The 19,521-nt window shown below is 36.7% G+C and overlaps 1 protein-coding gene across 1 annotated transcript in view; it reads right to left on the bottom strand.

The window, feature by feature from the left end:
- Positions 1–217: 217 nt before the first annotated feature.
- The window catches only part of ADAM23 (ADAM metallopeptidase domain 23), a gene marked incomplete at its 5' end in the record, with an annotated part of 55,292 nt that continues 35,988 nt past the window's right edge, over positions 218–19,521 (bottom strand). The window contains 6 exons of the mRNA XM_009076707.1: positions 218–266; positions 6,269–6,359; positions 14,428–14,539; positions 16,414–16,582; positions 17,534–17,653; positions 19,090–19,195. Coding sequence (XP_009074955.1) covers positions 218–266; positions 6,269–6,359; positions 14,428–14,539; positions 16,414–16,582; positions 17,534–17,653; positions 19,090–19,195 — 647 coding nt within the window. The remainder of the gene's footprint in view (positions 267–6,268; positions 6,360–14,427; positions 14,540–16,413; positions 16,583–17,533; positions 17,654–19,089; positions 19,196–19,521) is intronic.

Raw genomic sequence — 19,521 nt, 5'->3', positions numbered from 1 at the left:
TAATGTTAACAAGCGAAAGGTGAATAGAGGAAGTATTTCCAACTTAGCTCCAAAAAGGACAGCGTTCTACCCCCTCAAATCCCAACATCCCATCACTGTGTTTATAGTTACTGTTTCTTATGTTCTTCCTTACTGGTTTAGTTCCTGTGCAGCTACAGCAAAGACATCATACCCAAAATCCAGTAGTGCAAGAAGCAGTTTTTTGAATGGCATTTCTTCAGATAGGGCCTTGTTGACTTGGATCGAACCTTCGTTTTTTGACATTTCTTCCAGGTTGCATCAAAAGGAGATGAAACAAGAAAAATGCAATACATTAGTTAGATATAACAGGAACAAAGCCCTTGCCAAGGTCATAGTAAAGTATAAGGCTCACAGTGAGACAGTTTAACCACTAACTTTTCCAGGGGTAACTATTTGAGGAATTTGGTTGCCTGCTTTCTGTAGCATAGTACCAAGTACTGACTTCCTTATGCAGTTTAAAGATCATGCTGGCATACAGAATTCAATTATTTCTGTAGTACTTCAAGTGGTGCTCTACATTTATAAAAACTTTTAGCCCCCAGTAACACATGTACCCACTAGGCCAAGAATATGTGTGTATACCTAAAGAGAATGAGTCATAAGTGCCAGGACTGGAAATACTTCAGCACACTGAGGCTTGAGTTCTCAGAGCAAGTGCCCAAATCTGGCTACACCTGAATTTAGTCTATGTAATGCAGCGTGACAGCAAAGTGAGTGCCTCTGTGAGCTCTTACCACACTATTGACCACAAGTGCTGTGAATCTTAGTAAGGTGCAAAAAGTAGCAGAGACATTGCATTCGAAGGAGACTGGACAGTTCTGTAGATTGTGTAGTTAGACTTGGATGTTAACAGTGGACAATAGCTGGTGATATCCAGTCTCCTGCGATGCTGATGTCCTATGTCAAACAGCAAGACATTAGGAAGCAACAACAAAGTTGGGTGCAACCTCCCCAGTATCTGGCTTTATGTGGGGCATCAAGCAAGGGGCTCATGCATTTAGTTTTAACTTTGGGCATATGCACCACTACCGCCACCAAACCAACATGCAAAAAGTACAGAACAGGAATTCATAAATTCCCTAAAACTACAGAACAACCCCTGGATTTTCTGTTTCCTGCAGCCCTGCTCACTGCTAACATATTTATACATATTCTATACACAAGGTTTGTTTGGTGGTTTGAGACTAATGGATGTATGCAAAGGCAACTTCTTTTTGAGAAGAATTCCAGAGGATGGTAATTCTTGGGCATCCTTTGTTTCATTTTTTAACTTGGACACCTGTATCTAGATTTTTGCAAGATGAATGCCTAAGAATTGCTGGTTTCTGAAAGCTCACTGTATTCATCTTTGAGTCATTTCCCCTCCAGGAGTATTGTACTAATGCTCCTTTTGCACGAGGCTGACATGACTTCAGTATCTCAACCCCTCATCCTCTGTACTACAGGGAAATTTGAGACAAGCAAATTATTTTTTTCAGGCCAACTTGCAGAACTGCATGATAAGAAGTATTAATATAATAGAACTTGCTTAAATGTGAGTTAAAGGCTGCAGTACATCTGCTTGTCCTGCCAGTTTCAATGGGAAAAGGACGTCTGCTTCTCTTCCCCCTCCCCTCCTTTTAAATAATGTCCAGCATACTTGAATACAAGCACTACCAATGAAAAACTAATTAGTCATTTAAATCAACAATGCACATGAAAAATCCAGATGGCATAACTTGTCCTCCTACTCTATGGAAAGTACCATATTCCAGTTTGCTTGCAGAGGACAAGTCATCAAAACAGACACTAAATCATTCTGTTGCCTGAGCTTACTTTAACCAATGAAATTGTAAGTCTCAGGACAAGGTAGAGAGGACAGATGCTACACTAGCTTCCCAGCACAACTCTTGTGACAGAACTCTTTTGACTTTTATCCTATCAAATCTTTTCTAACCTGATCTCCACTAGTGTCGTATTCCAGTACAGATCTTGCCATGTATTCTGTGATCTGTCCAAACCATGTATTTACTAATTTCCTAGCTTTATTCAGCGGAAATACAGACTTTGAACAATATGATACAGACCAAACCACTGCCTTTCTTCACTTAGGATATTCTGCTAACAATGTTGTATGAGAAAGAAACAGTGAAGAACTAAAATAAGAGCCTGAAATACGGAACATGACGTACAGTGTCAATAAGGGAAGATAGTACACATGTGCAAAGCTTAAACAAGAGCCAGCCACATCTCTGCTGCAGTCCTAGCACTCCACAGGTATGACCCTGCAGAATTCCATTCTGATTCCCTGACCTACTTTAACAACTTAATCCTGAATTGCCAACCATTGAAGACAGTAGTCTTACTGAATTTGGCAAATAGAACAAGTCTCTCTCTTCCCCAAGAAAATTACAATAAAAAACTGAGTGAGTTTCTGGACATTTGCACCTCTTTATAGCTATGTATTAGAGTAGTACAAGGTTCCTTCTGGTATGCTTCAGTTAAATGATAAGGCAGGGCAGAAGAGTCCTCTATGGAAGGACACATAGGAGAATGATGCTGCTTCCTAGTTCTCTGTTGGTTTATTAGGAAGTTCTTAGAACATTAACTTCTTTTTTGCATTTAAAGTTTTAATGCCTCTTTAAATAACGAAGGCCAGCATTTCTATCTGAAATCCAATCAGAAAAAGGGTCTCTAACACAAAGTAGAACAGGTGATTCTGAATCAAAAAGGCTATCACCATGCTATACCACATCATTGCCTCTCTAACATGGTCATCTTTACAAACAAAAAATATTTCAGAAAAAAAAATGATGCTATAACAAAAAGCAGCTTTCCGTGTGCATTTTCACATCACTTTTACTAGCACTGCCTCTTAGCAATGTTGTTTTAATACTGTAAAAGTCAGTAACAAAAGCATTAATCGGCTTATAGCACTGCAGTAGCTTTGCAAAAGTGAGTGACTATATGCTAGGAAAAAGAAAAGTGTAGGCCCCTGAGCTACTCTAATGGCAAATATGTCTCTCCTATATTAAACACGGTGTACTGAAACCTTGCAGACCTGCTATGACAAAATGAACTTCACATTTCCCGAATGCCATACTTCTGTACATTACCTGGCAGAGTTCAGGCAGGAATATGTAGGACTCCCTTACTGCTGTCTGAACACCAACAGCTTTAAAAGTACTATGCAAGGCTCAGCTAAAGCAAAAGCTGCTTCTTAACAAGGTTTCCACCCAAAGTCTTTATCTCTAAGCCACTTGAAATGTGCAATGAAGTTCTATGCATCCTAAAATTGTCAGTTAACTTTTTTCTTTCCTATTCTGCTCACACATTCACTTGATTATAAAAATTAACCTTGGATTCATCCTTGAAACTGGAAGTTGTTTGATTTGCTTTTACTTTGTTTCTGTCAACTTGCACCAAGCCTTCTTTTACACTTCCCTTCCAACCCCCCCAACCTCCCGCTCAGTTCATGAACAAAGTTTGCTTAGTTGCAGCTTACGTTTGATATGGACTTGACACCACAGTACCGTATGTTCATATGAACATCTGATAACCTGTGAAACAGAAATCACATCTCCCAGTTTGTAAAGCATTAGCTACCTTCTCTCATATTTGCAGAGACTAAACACAGCACTTGCTTAAAAAGGGAAAGTTAAAATCCCTCTGTTATTCTCAACTGTCCCTTCAGATCTGTCTGAATCAAAGTATCAGGGGGTCTACATGTGCTAGCCTTTTTTTGTGTACAAGCTGAAAAGCCTTTCCAGTTCCCCTCTGACCCCCAGAAGAAACATGCACTTCAAGCTGTGAGCTAGGCCAGGCCAGTGTGTTTGAGGTTCTGCTACAGAATAAACAGTTGTATCTTGCTCTTGTGAGAGTAAGAGCTTCAGGAGGTGTTTCCAATACAGATCCTCTACAGGGATAACAAACTTCTACATTTGGGCAAACAAATGACATCAGGATGCAAAGTTGAACACTTCTGAGAGCAGAGTCTGAGAGGTGTGGAAAACAAAGGAGAAAGAATCAATTACATCCTGTACTGTTTCAGACAGGGAGGGATTCTTCTACTGATCTGTGTCCATGCAAGTTCTTGAGCTGTGTCTGCAGTTAGCAGCCAGTCTGATCACACAGCTGCTGCCAGGGGCTGCAGCAGTGATGGGAAAGTGCTGAGGTGGTCAGGGCACAAGAACAGCTTGAAAAGACTCAGAGGAAGAAACTGACATTTTTTTGTATTTCCCTGAGATGTATTATGGTTTCAACAAACTACCTTGTGTAATGCAAATGTGTTATTTAGGGACTAGTGCTCTGTTTCTGCAAAGTATGTGAACTGCTAAGTAACAGACGTGTCTCTTACAGCAGAAAACTCACCCAAAAGTATAAGCTGACATTTTTTCCAGCAGAATCTAGCTTGGTTAATTCCCATGGGAACTCACAATATCAGTGTTTCCAGTATCACAGCTTGCAATGTGTGTGTGCATTGTTGTTCTCAATAAACCACAATTTGTAATAAAATGCTAATGCAGGCCTTGCAGAAAATTTGGCTGTATTAAAAAAAATAATTGCAAGGGGAAAGAACCTCAGTTCTGCAACCAACTGAAATTTTAATGTATTGTTTATATGTTTTATTTACTCTAAAATACAGCTCTCTCCTATAAGTAGGATTTGGTAGAAAAAAATATAAATATACCTGTACTAGTTAATGCTATAGAATATGTCCATGTCTTACAGAGAGTCTGTAAAAAACATTATTCCCAGACCCAGCCTTTACACATCAGAAACATTAAAATCTCTTAAATGGAAATAATCCCAATTCCTTCTTGTGTTAATATGAATCCATATCTGTCACTGCATATTCTACACACCTCATTTGAGTTTCTGCCTTTGAACATAAACTTGATGAAACAACAAAACAAAAAGTGCATAAATATGAAATTATTTTACTGCTTATAAATCTGTAAAATCTCAGCCACATGAGATACAGTGTAAAAGATACAGTTAAAGCTACCTTGTTTAGAGCTGCCCTGCAGTAACTTCTAAATACTGGAGGCTGACCTAGGGGTGTTTATTGTGTAAATAAGTGGATTGGATTTATTTAGCTGAGAAGAAACTAAGATGAAAAAACCAAACAACCCAAACCAACAAAAAAAACTCAGCAGCTGAATGTAGGTCTGACATCAGGAACTAAAAAATCTTATGAAGATCATAGACCCATAGATGGATGTTTCTGATACATTTTGTATTTAATCTTTTGCTATGAAAGCAAACGAAGAGCAGTGACTTCCTCGGCTGCTGCATGCAGTGCTGCAGCTCTTCCAGTGTCAAGTGGAAGCACAGGGAGTGCCACTTCCCTCAGAACAAGCAGTTAGAGAAAAATGGATGTGGCAGGTGCTGGGTATTTCTGGGAACACCAACAGTGGCAGGCACTGCAGCAGGGAGTAATTGCCTTGTGCAGGAAAAGGGGCAAAGCCTGTTTGCTGTTTTCAGGAGGGCTGAAAGTGATTTTGAAATATTTAGCTTTATATGCAAACATGCCAATTCAGGCTGGCCAGGACTTTGAAAACATAACAGTCTAAACCAGAAGTAAACATTTTCAGGTGACTGTTGTAAGCAAATTACCTTATAAATTACTTGATCCTGCTTTGCTAGCTGCCTTAATCAATTAGGGAATAATTCTTCTCAGCTTGGGCATGGACTAGAAATAGACGCCATAAAAAAATTTCTTTAAATTATTATCAAAACCTCCTTGAATATTTATAGCTTATTGTTGTATCATGGCTTAAACTTGATTCATGTTATTGAAAAGAAATAGCAACTTGAATGCCAGGAGAAATTACTTGTGCTTAACACTACTATGATTGTAAGGTTTAAAACACTGATTCTAAAGTTAGATCCTTTTTACCAAATATGGACCATGCATACAGGTAGACTGGACACTACAAAAAAGGCAAGAACCACTGTAGTCAGCTTCTGAGAATAACTATCTGGAGGTGAAAAAAGACCTTGCTCCCTAAGTGTTAGGTGAATTCATGAAAGTTAAATTAATTCTTTTGCTGTAATTCAACTTTGCACCCTGATAACATCTGCTAGTTTCAAATCCATTTCATCCTCTTCAGTGCGTGTGTAATTTTTTTCCCTATTCAAAGCAGTTTGTTAGAGTTTGGGGGGTTAACTTAGAAATCTTGTAGCAGGAACTCAAAATTTAGTGATGTAAGCAAGAAATAGAAATGCCATAGCCATCGAAGAGAAGACATGCGGCATTGCTTACTTAAAGCCCCATCCTGTCCCCCCAAGGACAATAGCTGCTACCAGGATGGCACCAGCGATGGAGCCTATTATAAGATTGGTGGCACTAGGACCTGTGATAAAGGATTATGGTAAGACAGACATAAGAACCAATGACTTTATTCACATTACATGAAGCATCTGAAGGGTAGTCAAACAATTTGAGGAATACAGACAGCACACAAGGTGATGCCTCTAGACAATCTCAACAAGCCCAGCTTAACTTAGTTTAACAATAGGAATGAACAAAGCTGTTGGTCTCTCCATTGCGCTATGCTGACTTCTACCATAGATAAAAATCTAGTATTGGTGAATTCCATTGTGACTTACTTCATTATCTAGTGAATGGACAGTCAGCTGTAGACACTAAGATATTTGTGAATAATTCCTTAACTTAAAGAACACATTATGAATGCTGTATGTTTTATGACTACAGTGAGACCAAGTGAGAAAGAAAAAAAATCAAAAAGCCCTGTCCTTCATGGAGCTCCTGAAAGGTGGAGATATTTAAATTTGAGCTAAGAGCATCTCACACCACTTTTTAATCAGAGTCCAGACTACCTACAGGTTAAATTTACAAGCAATTATTTGGCAAAAGCAAAGGATTATATACTAAGGAATAAAAGTTGAAATAAAAGCCATATTAAGCTTTCCAAACATCAAAGCAGCTTTTCATAATCCTCAAAAAGCTGAACAACAAAGTGGGGAAGGGTGGAGCAGGAAAAAGAAAGCAACAAAAGGAAGCAGCACAAAATATGTTTGTGCAATTTTCTGAAAAGGACAAGAAAACATCTAAATAAGATATTAATAATTGACCCTTAAATGCTCTATTTACACAGGGCAGATGAAAACTGACAATAGGCTTGAGTAACGTTTTCATCACCCTGTACAAAACTTCCTATTGTGCAGTCTTTGACATAAAGCTAATTGCATCTGAACTCAAGGCACAATGGAACCAACTCAGCAGTTCTTCTGCAGTTTTTGTTAAAACATTTACATATTCAGGAATAGCCTTCAAAAAACTTCTACACAGCAATCAAAATTTTCCTAAATAATTGTTCTGAAACTGAGTTTGGAAAACTGTCAGACAGCTAACAGAAGGAAGAAAGAAGAGCAGCCAGAGATCAGCAAAGAAAGAGCAAGGGCAGCTGCAACAACTCGAAGTTTTAAGCAGTTAGGTTGGTATCACAGGACCTCCTGCCCAGTCCCACACACTACAATAAGCACATGCCCTAAGTTTTAAAATTAACTGCAGCAACCTAACTTCATTGCATCCATGACACATTTCCCACATCAGTTCTGCTGGAGATCTGATTAGCTAAAGAAAATCAAGCCTTATAAATTGCTACCTGCAGTTGCTACACAAAGAGTATTCAGGAATATGAATAAAATACTTGGACTGAAAATAAATATAATGAGCTTTACAGATGAGCAGTGCACAAGTTTGACAGCAAGAATCAAAAGGCAACTTTCGACAATTTAGAAGAATGTATCTTACTTGGACTTACCTTTTGAGTCACACCTGGCTCAAATCAACAGGAGTGAGCAGACTGGAGGGTAAATGAATGCCATTCCACAGGCATTATAGTCCTAATTAAGGCTTGCTTGCACCAGCTGCCTAATGAGCTACTGTAACTGACCCAGATTTATGGTTTACTCTGGATTTTATCAAATGCTTGCACACAACAAAAGACTGAAAACACAGCAAGTAATTTATATGTAATAAATTTTAGAAGCATTGAAAAATTCTAAAGCTGATTTCTTTCTAGCCATAGAATGCTCTCTGCCCAGAAAAAAGGTACTACGATTGACTGTAACATTAGATAAAGAAGTGCAAAATCACCACTTTTTTACATCCCTCTTCTTACTATGTTCCCTGGTTGTTAAATGTCCAGGAGTGGGCAGAGGGATGTGTATCCATTTCATAGTGCACATCCAATCACCAAACAGCAGTTTGTTCTTTCAATAGAGAAAATCAATATTGGTTTTATTTACTATAAATATGGAAGAATTCAATCCAAATTTAAACAGAAGATAATTATATACACAACAATTAGGTTCAGTTAATAGAAAAGTATATAATATATAAAACTAAGCTGGTAGAATAGGTATTATGACTAAACAGCAACCACTTGTTAATGGGAATGGAGTCCTCCAACTGTTCAATTCCAGTTTTGAAATACAGAGATTTAAGAGGATCACAGGTAAGTCATTTTAAGATTGTAACAGACTGTGCACAAAGAAGTACTTACAATGGGATTACTTTTACATGTTATACCTCACCTTAAGGATCTATGCCTTATGTTTTACTAAGAAATTGTATTATTAATAAACCAGAGTTTTGCTACCAGTACAGTGAAATTTATGAAGAAAAGTGTACACGCATATGTTTCAGCTCAATATGCCTCTCTAGTCCCTGAACTCAGATGCTTGACATGCAAACCAAGAGTAAGGGAAAGGTTTTAATAACCACCATACTGTGGGGTCATTTTCCAGCCACACAAGATGCAACACTTTGGTATGTTTATTCTTTCCACCATACTACTGCTATAACCTGCAGACACAGATTTATCAGGAGGCAACTCCTGCAGCTAACTGGCACACCACCTTTTCCTGCAAGGAAAAGCTCTGGCATGGCTATCATACTATTCCTGGTCATCTTTTAGGACCCTCATACAAATCCTACTGAAGGTGTTAGAACACCCCTATAATTTCAGTAGACTTCAGACTACTCCCTAAATCATCATCATCAGAAATATTCTAGAAGAATTAATACACACTGCTTTGATACTGCTAGTATTAAAAGAGGCAAGTTTAGTGCAGACTGTCCTGCAGGTAACAATTCACTGTGGTGCTTTGATGTTTTTTCCTGCTGTCACTTTGCCAGCCAAATCCTCTGGTTTAAGTTATCAAAGCCACATATCCATTTTAGGATGAAATGTGGAAAAAACCTACTGTGCCATTTTGTCCCACATGATTACTGAAATTAATATCTCAATGCTTTATGAATTTAAGTTATTTCAGGACTTTGAACACATGTTTACAATTTGCAAGTGAAGTGAAGGAAGGAGGAAGAAGGGCAGGACTTAACATCAGGTTGTGGTGAACACACCCTCCCTGCAGCCATTGATGGTAACAGCCAGCAGGGCCTGAAGGATGTGAGGAACAGAGAGGGAATATGCAATCCCTGTGTGCTTTCTATATAAACCAAACACCAAAAAGTAGCAGTGGTTTGCCTTGATTATATATTTGTATCTAAAGGAACCAGAGGACAAAGACTGATGGGATGCAGGAAAGAAGAATGGATAAAAACAAAAAGAATGGGTCAGATAGTGAGTGATGAGAGCAGAGGCAAGATGAAGAAAAGCTGGAACAAAGGCACAAGAACAAATGGTCAGGGACATTGGTCAGAGCTGAGTGGCTTGAGAAAACAGGTAACGGAATTAAAAAACAGAAGGGTACAAGGCAGAATGTAAGCAAAAGGCAAGTGGTCTTTAACTTGTAGGTAAATCTTCTGCTCCAGGATCTGTCCCCCAAACCTCTACAACCTTCAGAGGCTTCAGTTTTTAGCAAACAGCTGTAAAAGCCACCAGTAAAACACAAACTGATCTTTCTCAAGCAAATGATATATTACCTTCTTCCTTCTATTTGTTTTCTATAAGTTGTCCTCTGTGAACACAAAGGTCTCTACTCTTCTGAGACTGAGATGAGTTTCATGTAACAGACAGGTTACACCTAGGGCTGCAAACTCAGACAGACAAACCACTGCCTTACCAGAACAGAACTGTACATGAATGCCTTTGCACACAGCCTGAGCAGAAATCAGACTGTGCTGTTACAAGTCACCCTGGAGAGAGGTGCCACTGTCACTTCACAGGGGTCATATACAGTACTAGAAACACGGTGAAGTTGGAAGTCTCAGAGAAGCAAAATAACAGTAATTTAATCTGTAATTTGCACAGTGGATGCAGAATGAAGACAACTCTTATATGGCCTATTTATATGTGTATATATATGTAAGCAGAAGTTTAAATAAATCATAGCCATTGTGAAAATTGAGGTAATGGAATAGCACTTTAGATTATAGTTTCTTAAATCTATGAAAAGACAATAAAAATTGCTTATACATATCCTGTATATATAAGTACTATACTCCAGCACTGTGCTATCTTGAGGTATCAGAATGCTGCAACAGGTCATTCAGAAGCTTTACTGTAAAACTAGCTGCCTGTATGATTATCATCAGCTTTCATCTGCCTAGCTTTAGCATTAGACTGAAAGCCCCATAGACCATAATAAGTAATTTCTACATTTTGTGAAATAGCCTACATTCCTCAGTCTATTTTGCAAAATAATCACAAAATTCCATTTTTCCCCCCCATTATTTTTGTAATTTGGTGTAATGGAAACATTTAGACATTTAGTTTTATGGTGAGAATGTAAAAATTCACAAACTTATTGTTTTATGCCCCACATTATCCCAGACAGGAGAAGGTTAAACACTGCATGAGCAAACCACATGACACAGACACAGTCAAATCACATGACAAATACAGTCACCACATAACAAAGCTAACGGGTAATACAGAGGGCTCAGGTGCATACGGTTACCTCACACACTATAGGCACCAAACATAAAACTCAAACTAAGAAAAATGCTTACTCTATTCCCCACCCTGTGCCTCCAAAAATCACCCCCAAGGCCAGAATGGTCCCTGCCACTGCACCTATTAGCCTGTTAGCAGCCATGCTCACTGTGTGGAGGGAAAAGGGAAGATTTTTAAAAGGAAATTATAACATATATGCTTGAAATGAAAACATGAAATAATTCCTCAAATGAGTACTTTATGCTATAATCCACTGTTGGATAAAACATTTCAAATCTCCTCACAAACCTTTATTTCCCAAATACTGTAGCTTTAAAAATTCTGAAATCAGCTATATTTGGTTTTCTTTGAATGCTTGCAAATATTTCAGTGAGAAGTTTTACTGTAAATGAGACACTATTCCTTTTAAGCTTGTGATTTACTATTTACTTAAAAAAGGGACCGTCCTCAACCTAGTGCTTATTTAAAACAGTCAAAACGTAAACAAATCATCAATAAGAAAACTTCCTTTTGATCTCCAGAAACTCACTGCATCCATAACATAACTAAGCAAATGAAAATTGTTTGGAAACAGTTCCATCCCAGGAAGACAAAACAAAACACCACAACTTTAAAATGAATTCCTTTACTAGTTAGCAGTATTTTAATTTGTTACTGCGTTTATCAATAGCACTTTATTTATCTGTATGACCTAAAGACAGATAACACCTTTTAAAAGCAAAAACCCTACCCTGGAAATATGTTTCAGGTAACAGCCTGGAAATTTTCATATGTTCAGATAGTATCTCTTAAGACATTGAGGCCTTGTATTTAATTTTTAAGGGAATGCTTTTGAGAATAAACATCTGTACATTTCTTATGTTAGAGATTAAAAGTTTGATAGATTCATTGAGTCAGAATAGATCAGAAGAAAGCAGCTGAATTCCCTGTCTAACAGGAACTTTTTCAAGGGACAAAAACTTCATATACTTCATACTGAATAAAGTCTATTTTGAAATGGCCTGGTAATTTTTTTTCCTATTTCATATATATACACACACAAACACACACACATACTTGAGACATAAGTTTTATATTAAAATAAACAAACACTAATCCACTGGTGAAACAAAGGCCTAATTCTGCAAATTAAATTGCAAAGGAAGAATCTTGTGTGCATGTGGAGTCCTGCTGATTTCAAAACCACTAGCCAACACTCTAAAGTCATGCGAAGTTTCTGCAGTACCCAAAAACTAATAGCAATAACTCTTTGTCTTCACCAAACTGCTAGATGCTGTGTAGGTCTGCTAGCACAGGATACAGTAGGTTGCTGAGTTTATAATAATTAAAAAATCATGTATTAATGGCAACATAAGTAAGGACCACTAACTTTTTTAATCCCAAAATACAGAATGGAGCCAAAAGTAATTGATGGATGATGGAAAGTGATGAAGAGTGCAGCAGGAGTAGCAGTCAATTGTCAATTATCATCAATATAAATAAAGACCAATACTTCCTAGCTATACATGCTCCATTTGTAGCAAGAAAAATGCTTGGATTTATGGTGTGAAAAATCTTTAGTCTATTAGATGAATTTTCACAGCATGAGTGTTTTGTTTCTGAACTGTAACAAAATCCAAACTCGTGGCTAAGGTAAAAACAGTATTTTAGTTTCTGTCTCAGACTTTTTAAACTGCCTATGGCACAGGAGAAAAAAAATTAATGAAAACTACTTGAATGTGTTGGATCCTTACAACAGAAAAAACTACTTCTGTATTCTGAAATCTTCTCACAAAGGAATTTCTCTATAAGCGTACAGAGGCTCCTAAATTCATTTTTAGATCATACTACATAAACAAATTACCATAACAACATAAGTAAAAATAATCCATCTTTTGAGATCATTGAGCCACCTTGTACAAAAGCATAGTCTGCCTTTTTTTGCAGAGGACTCCACTGAAAAATGCAGTCTAAACTTTGTACCTACTGGCAGAAATCCATACACATACTATTAATTTCAGGCTTTTCTCCAGAACATTTCAACATTGATATATTCATTTTCATAAAGGTATTTTCATTCTGAATGAGTTAATCTGACTTAGAATGATGTAACCAAGTTATGAGTACCTTCTGATTTGCCCCTCCTATAGAACTTTTTACAGAGGAGGGAATTATTTCTTACCCACAGGATTTGGAAATGAGCAAAATAAAATTCATGTGCTCTCAGTGTCACAGCTGTAGATACTGCTCTCCTCATCCACACACACAGAACTGAACAGCTTTACAATGCTGCTTTCCATTTTCTTAGGACTCTGTAAGCAGTGTTCCACTGTCAGGAAGGTTTTTAGGGGAAATGGAATGACAAATAGCTTTGTAAGGTAGGGTATAAACCAGACAGCTCTACACTGAATAGTGGGTGGGATTAGGAGTCCAGGAAGCAGCTGTACAGATTCCCTAATACAAATCTGGGCTGCTCTAGAGAGCCTCCTTCACAATTGTAACTTGTTTTAAGACAATCTCTTCAACCATTCTCGGTAAAGGTCTACTGGAACCATTCTGCTAAGGGGTAACAGAAAAAGGCACACAAGACTGTAGTAGAGCCATTCTGAAGGGACATACCAAAATCCTGTCCTTCACTGGCCTTGGATATTTTAAAGAGCAATCAATTAAGAGTCTGAACCCTAACGACTACATTTTGAAGCAACTGTATCTTTTTTGTCCTGTAAAAGTGGCAGAAGAACCTGGAACTGGGACATAGCAGAAAACTTGTTTGGGTTTCTCAGCTGTTTATTGGAAACTTTATCTGTAAATGTGTGACACAGAATGAATATAGTCTGATGGCAAACAATGTCCTTGATGACAGGAAAGAAAAAACAGGACAGTACAATCCAAAGACATTCTTTGGCAGAGAAGTCAGAGAGAATCTCATATACTTTTCTTCCTCTTTGAAAATTTTGTGGATTAAGTATTTTCTCAATACCTCCTCTTTGCATGTAGTTGAAATACCTACTAAATACGTAAGAATAAGCAACAATGATTGTAAGAATAATTTAAGTTCTTAAAATTTTAATGTATTTGTTTTTTCTTTCATTGAAATCTGATTTCAAGGAATCTGATTTCAACAGGGACATTCCACTTTTTCCCCTTCTTATGCCACAGCTCTCTGAATTAACTGAGAACAATTAAGGAAATGGAAATCTCTAGTAAAACATAAATACCCAAGTATCATGTAAATAATAAGAGCTACCCTTAGATTCCAACCACAAAGAAAATGATCATAAAAAGTAGAGAATAAGGGACAAAGGAAAAACTATTACCTGTTGAAATCTTCCCTAAATTTATGTTAGAAAAATAAAAGTTTCATCAGTTCTCAAAGTAAAAAAACATATTTCATCTACATGAAGCAGAATTTTTCTGTCTGGGTCGAAACATGACTGTACAATACTATATTCTTTTTATATGCTAATTCTAGTACCATATATCAGAAAATGGTAGGAATGATGGAAAAATGTCATAAATACTTGAAATGACATCAAAACTGAAACATAACACAAACCCTTGGGTCCTTCTTCCTTCTTGGTACCAGTATCCCTGACAGGATCATCAATGCTGCAATCTGTCCCAGCCCAGGAGAAATTACAAATGCAAGTGGCTTCATTACTGCAAACCTGGAAAAGAAAATAAGTGACAGCAGTTAGTTTTTAACTACATTTTAGTAAGTTTATATAACATGTCATTAGATATTTAATTTACAGTATAAAACTCACCCACTTACTCATCTATATATTGTAACAATAGTACTGAGTTTTTGGAATGATATAACACATCAGTAACCCAAAAGTTTGCTTTAATCCTCTAAATACACTCAGCTGCTAGGAAAAGCAGAACTGGTTCTATCATCACTTACACATGACACACCTGCACAGGATGTAAAAGCAGAAATTCTCACATCAAAAAAAACCCCTATCTAGACTACTTAGATCTTCACTAACCACCTCTCTAGATTTTGAGCCTGGATGTCCAGAAGGAATACAAGCATTTGCATTTGAAAAGGTTCAAGACATGGTTATACTTTACAACCTCTCATTTACAGCTTACTCCCATGTAGAACAAAATCAAAACATTTCCATGGGTTTTGTTGGCATTTTTCCTCAGCAGCAATAAGGAGTGCTTGTTTGTCTTCTAAAAGAGAGGTAACAGTTCTTCCTATGGTTACATTTAGTTGAATAACCTCTAGGAAAGGCCTTAGGACTCCATACTTGGCAGTACATTTATCAGATACAGGAAAACCTATCCAACAGACAAAACCTAAAACATGAAATCAATAGTCAGAGTTAATAGCTATGAACTTTCCATATGAAAAAGAACATGGAATGTGTTGCTAGAAGAGGTTATTAAGGGGGAAAAAAAAGCAATACCAGAGCAACAGACATAAAACAAAGAATGAAGTTTTGATTATAGGACTAGAAGTGAAGTCAATCATTAGACAACAGCTAATAATGTCTTTTGGACTCTGGAACACAACATGAAAAAAGCCCAGAAAACAACCTACACACTAATGATTATAAGCAAATAGAACATGTGATTTTTTAAATTTAACTTGTATTGCACTTTGCTTCTTAAAGTACTCACTGAAGAATCTTACCTAAGAAGCTGAAGATAAACACATCTTATGGCAGGTTTGACCACCTGAAATATCCTTGTAAAATCAGGCATTGTAATAGTCCAAAACAAAACAGATAAGATCATTCACTCACCCTTCACGCTACTCTCAAAAAAACACCAGGATGATTTCTAGATCTCGTTAGATCCTTTACTTTCCAATTCTAATTTTTTTCTTCTTCATTTTGAACCTAATCCTCTTCTTTAAAACACTCAATTTTATGTTCAATTACAGACAAGAAGAAAAAAACCCACCTTCTTGTATAAAGTGTAGCCCTTGGGCAAGTATGTGTCCCACTCAATCCCACAGTGGAAAGGTTTTATCAGTATTGAAAACAGTGAATCTGTTCACAAAAACATACCTAAGTCTAAGACAAATGGACTTAAGGGTGGAATAACAGGATAGAATATGCCTTGATGTAAAACAATATGCCTGGGATCTGTTCAAGAAGAATGTGTCCCCTCTGTTGAGGACCCACAGTTTGGAATTTTAATTAAGTCATGAAATATAACTCTATGAACAGAGGACCAACTTTATAAAGGTGTTAGTATGTAGCAAAATGTTTAACTGAAGGTGGCATATAACTTGAAACATGGATAGTACATTATGGAAGTCTTTACAATAACTAATGTCAAAGCTCTTTCTTGCCAGTAAAAACCCCTAACACTTTGGATACAATTGCAGAATTAATCTGACAACTTTGCTTTCTAAAATTCTAAAATCTATGCTTCACAAAATGGCAGTCTTCTCCTGGAAGTGTTTTCAGATCAACAGGTCTTAGGGACACTTTCAGGTAAAGAACTGCACAGGGCACATTAAGATCAGGTACAGCAGAGAGAGCTGGGGAAGCTTAGCTGCTAACTCCCAGTACAGACTCACCCCATGACCAGAACAGACTTTTCCATTAGAACCAATGGGACAGCTGCTTATGTTCAAGGACTGAATTGGCAGGCACTTTTTGTCCAGACACATCATTTGGGGTCCACATGGAGCTCCATCCTCCACGTAACCTAAATCTGTATCATCATCTAAAAGAACATGAGCACCACTAGGAGAAATAAGTTTTAAGATACTATTAGTATTATGACTGGAGTCTTTTGAAAATATTAAAAACATGTCAGCGTACATACTAAAAGCCTCACATCTTTCTTTGACTTAAGGATGACAGACGGAACAAAATTATAAAGTTTCTCTCCCTCCACAGCAATGACAAAGTGTTCCAGTTGTCAAACTAAAACGAAGTTTAGATAATGACTTAAATACTCAAGAAGGGCACCTTAGGCTTTGGGGCTTTATAAGTCTTGGACAGCCCATGCTTTTTTTCTTTTCCCCCCAAATGCTGTGAAATACTATTGCTAGAAAAATATTAACAAACTAACTTCCCACATGATGACATTTAAATAAAAACACTAGTGGAATAATGGAAGCATCAATAATCACTGTTCAATCAGGACCTAACTATGCAAGAGAGTATTCTTAGCATGACAACAATGTTGCCTATGTCCTCAAAATACAAACCTAGTCTTGTGCACAGTAGACTAAAACCCATTTACCTGTCCTTTAACTAAAATGTAGCTTAACATCCTGCCACAATGCTGCAGTTTCCTCCCTCTCAGCCTTCACTTCCCTACAGCTATTTCTCTTGAGCATTTAATACTCAAAATATTTATGTTTAAAAACACAGGTCCTTTGGCAGTTACAGACTTTTTCCACCCTCAGAAACATATAATGGTGAGCATTAAGCTTTGACTGTGAAGTTCTGCTCTTGGAGGGATCAGACAATCAGGAGGATAACCCATATTTCACCCTCTTTAAATGTGGAATATTAGGCTTTTTATGTTTTGGGCTTCTTTTACTCAAAAGAAATACCACTCAGAATAATGGTTTTGCTGCAATATATTAATTACCTAAAATTCACAGAATTTTACACTTATGCTTATCTTAATTCAATTAAGGTTGACAGAGCAAAATCATACTGGAATACTGCATTATCTTTTACCTGCAGTCCACTATGCGTCCTTGATGATAAAAAGAATTTGGGATAATTTCTCCTTGAACTTGACCAACTCGTGGAACTCTAGTAAGATTAGTACAGAGCAAAAAGCCACAGAAAACATCACTGTAAAATGAAAACATCAATCAAAATATTACTAGAATAATATAAGATAAACTTACAAAACAAAGTCTGGCAATGATGCTGCTGAACACAGTAATATATTACCATAAGCCACATGATAGACTTTCAGAGTACAAGCCTGGAAATAAAATATCATTTTATATAAATGACAAGAGGCAGAAGTAATCATTCATTCTAATGCACAAGTGAATGCTCACAGGAACAAAAAAGAAATGTATCTGGGCTCTATGTTCAATACCATATAATTAAGAGGAGCCAAACTGTACAAAGTTTTGTCATGTCAGCCTAAATTACTTTTCCCTCTCTCTAGCAGTTTACATGTCATAAAGGAATGTCAAGTTTGAATTTTTAATTAAATTTTATTTCCCTTGTATGACAGCATAACTGTAATAACAATGATTAGCATGCAGTATGTCTGCCCAAATTTTGGTAAAGAATCTGCTTTATTTTATTTTATATCCACATATATTTAAATATATTTTGTATAAGGTATACAAGATATATTTTATATCTTCAACAGAAGGATATCAGCTTAAAATTTCCAACTCCTATCTAATTGTCCTAAGTCACAGAAGTATCTGGATTAATGCTGGAAATTGCCTTTGTTAAAACTGCTAGAAATTTGAATAGCCCTTCACCTAGACCATTTCCTGCATCTCTCTACCAACAAAGAAAAGCTTTTATACAAATGAGGGATTTAACATAGACATCAGAACAACACTATTCTCATCTAAATATAAAAAAAATCCATTAAAGAACTTATTTCCTTATGATCATATTTGAAAAGTAATTTATAAAAAGCCACTTGACAAACATCATATAGTCAAAGAAGAGAAACACCATTCCACACTTAAAATTTACAAAACAATAAGTAAATCAGGAGAAATATAAGTCTATTCACTAATGATCATTAGCTTGAAAACTAAATTTAATCAAATATCCATCTAGTAATGATCACATGGAAATGAATCAACCCTTTTCTCTACAGCAGCCAAATGTCTAATGGTCCTCTCTGGTAAAAATAAAGGTTGGAACCAACTTGAAACAGCATATTCTGGTATTGGTGCCAGAGTAAGTAAAAATAGGATGTGCATTTGCAGCCTAATTTATCCCTACCAAGTCTGAGGTGTTTGTGTATTATGAACTTTTGACTTTTTGCTGCCTTGTCCCTCAGGCTCCTCTGAAATGATTAAAGTAAGAGTACATTCTTCTGAAAATCTGGAAATCTTTACAAGTGTATTGCTGAGTCACCCATGGATTTGTCAGACTGGAACTTTATGAAGGTACAAACATTGTGAGGGAAAGAAGATTCAAAATAATGCAAAACAAATTGCTGAAACATTCATGAAAAATTAGACAATATTAAACCATTATCAATCTATTTAAAATCCAGATAAACTTTACTAAGCTGAACTTACTGTTTGCTGCACTGAATCCATCGATCTCCATCCTTTCCACAGTTTCCTTTTGTTGTGCCTTCAGTATTAAGCTTTTCATAACAAAATTTGTCAGATCCTGAAGACTCTGTTTGATGAAGAAAGAAAAAAGAAATGTACTTTTCACTGGCAACATGGGAGCTTTGAAACTGCATAATTTATTGCAGCAGTTCTCTGATTTTTTTAATACAAACCATGAATCTAACACCTGTCTATCTGCACAGGTAGTATTTTCCAGTGACTGTGGTGGGAACTCAGCAGACTAAAATGAAATACCTCCCAATGGCTTTTCTAAACTAATGCTCAATGTTCAAAATTTGCACTGAACTTTTAAAAATAGTCTCCACAGTGTCTTCTGCATATGAAATTTAACTGTGGTCTAATTCTGTTGATTTCATAACAGCTGCACATAGA

This window comes from Acanthisitta chloris, unplaced genomic scaffold, assembly GCF_000695815.1.
Source record: "Acanthisitta chloris isolate BGI_N310 unplaced genomic scaffold, ASM69581v1 scaffold25276, whole genome shotgun sequence".
Classification (NCBI taxonomy): domain Eukaryota; kingdom Metazoa; phylum Chordata; class Aves; order Passeriformes; family Acanthisittidae; genus Acanthisitta; species Acanthisitta chloris.
Note: the sequence above shows the minus strand (reverse complement) of the source record. Positions and strands in the feature narration are given on the sequence as shown.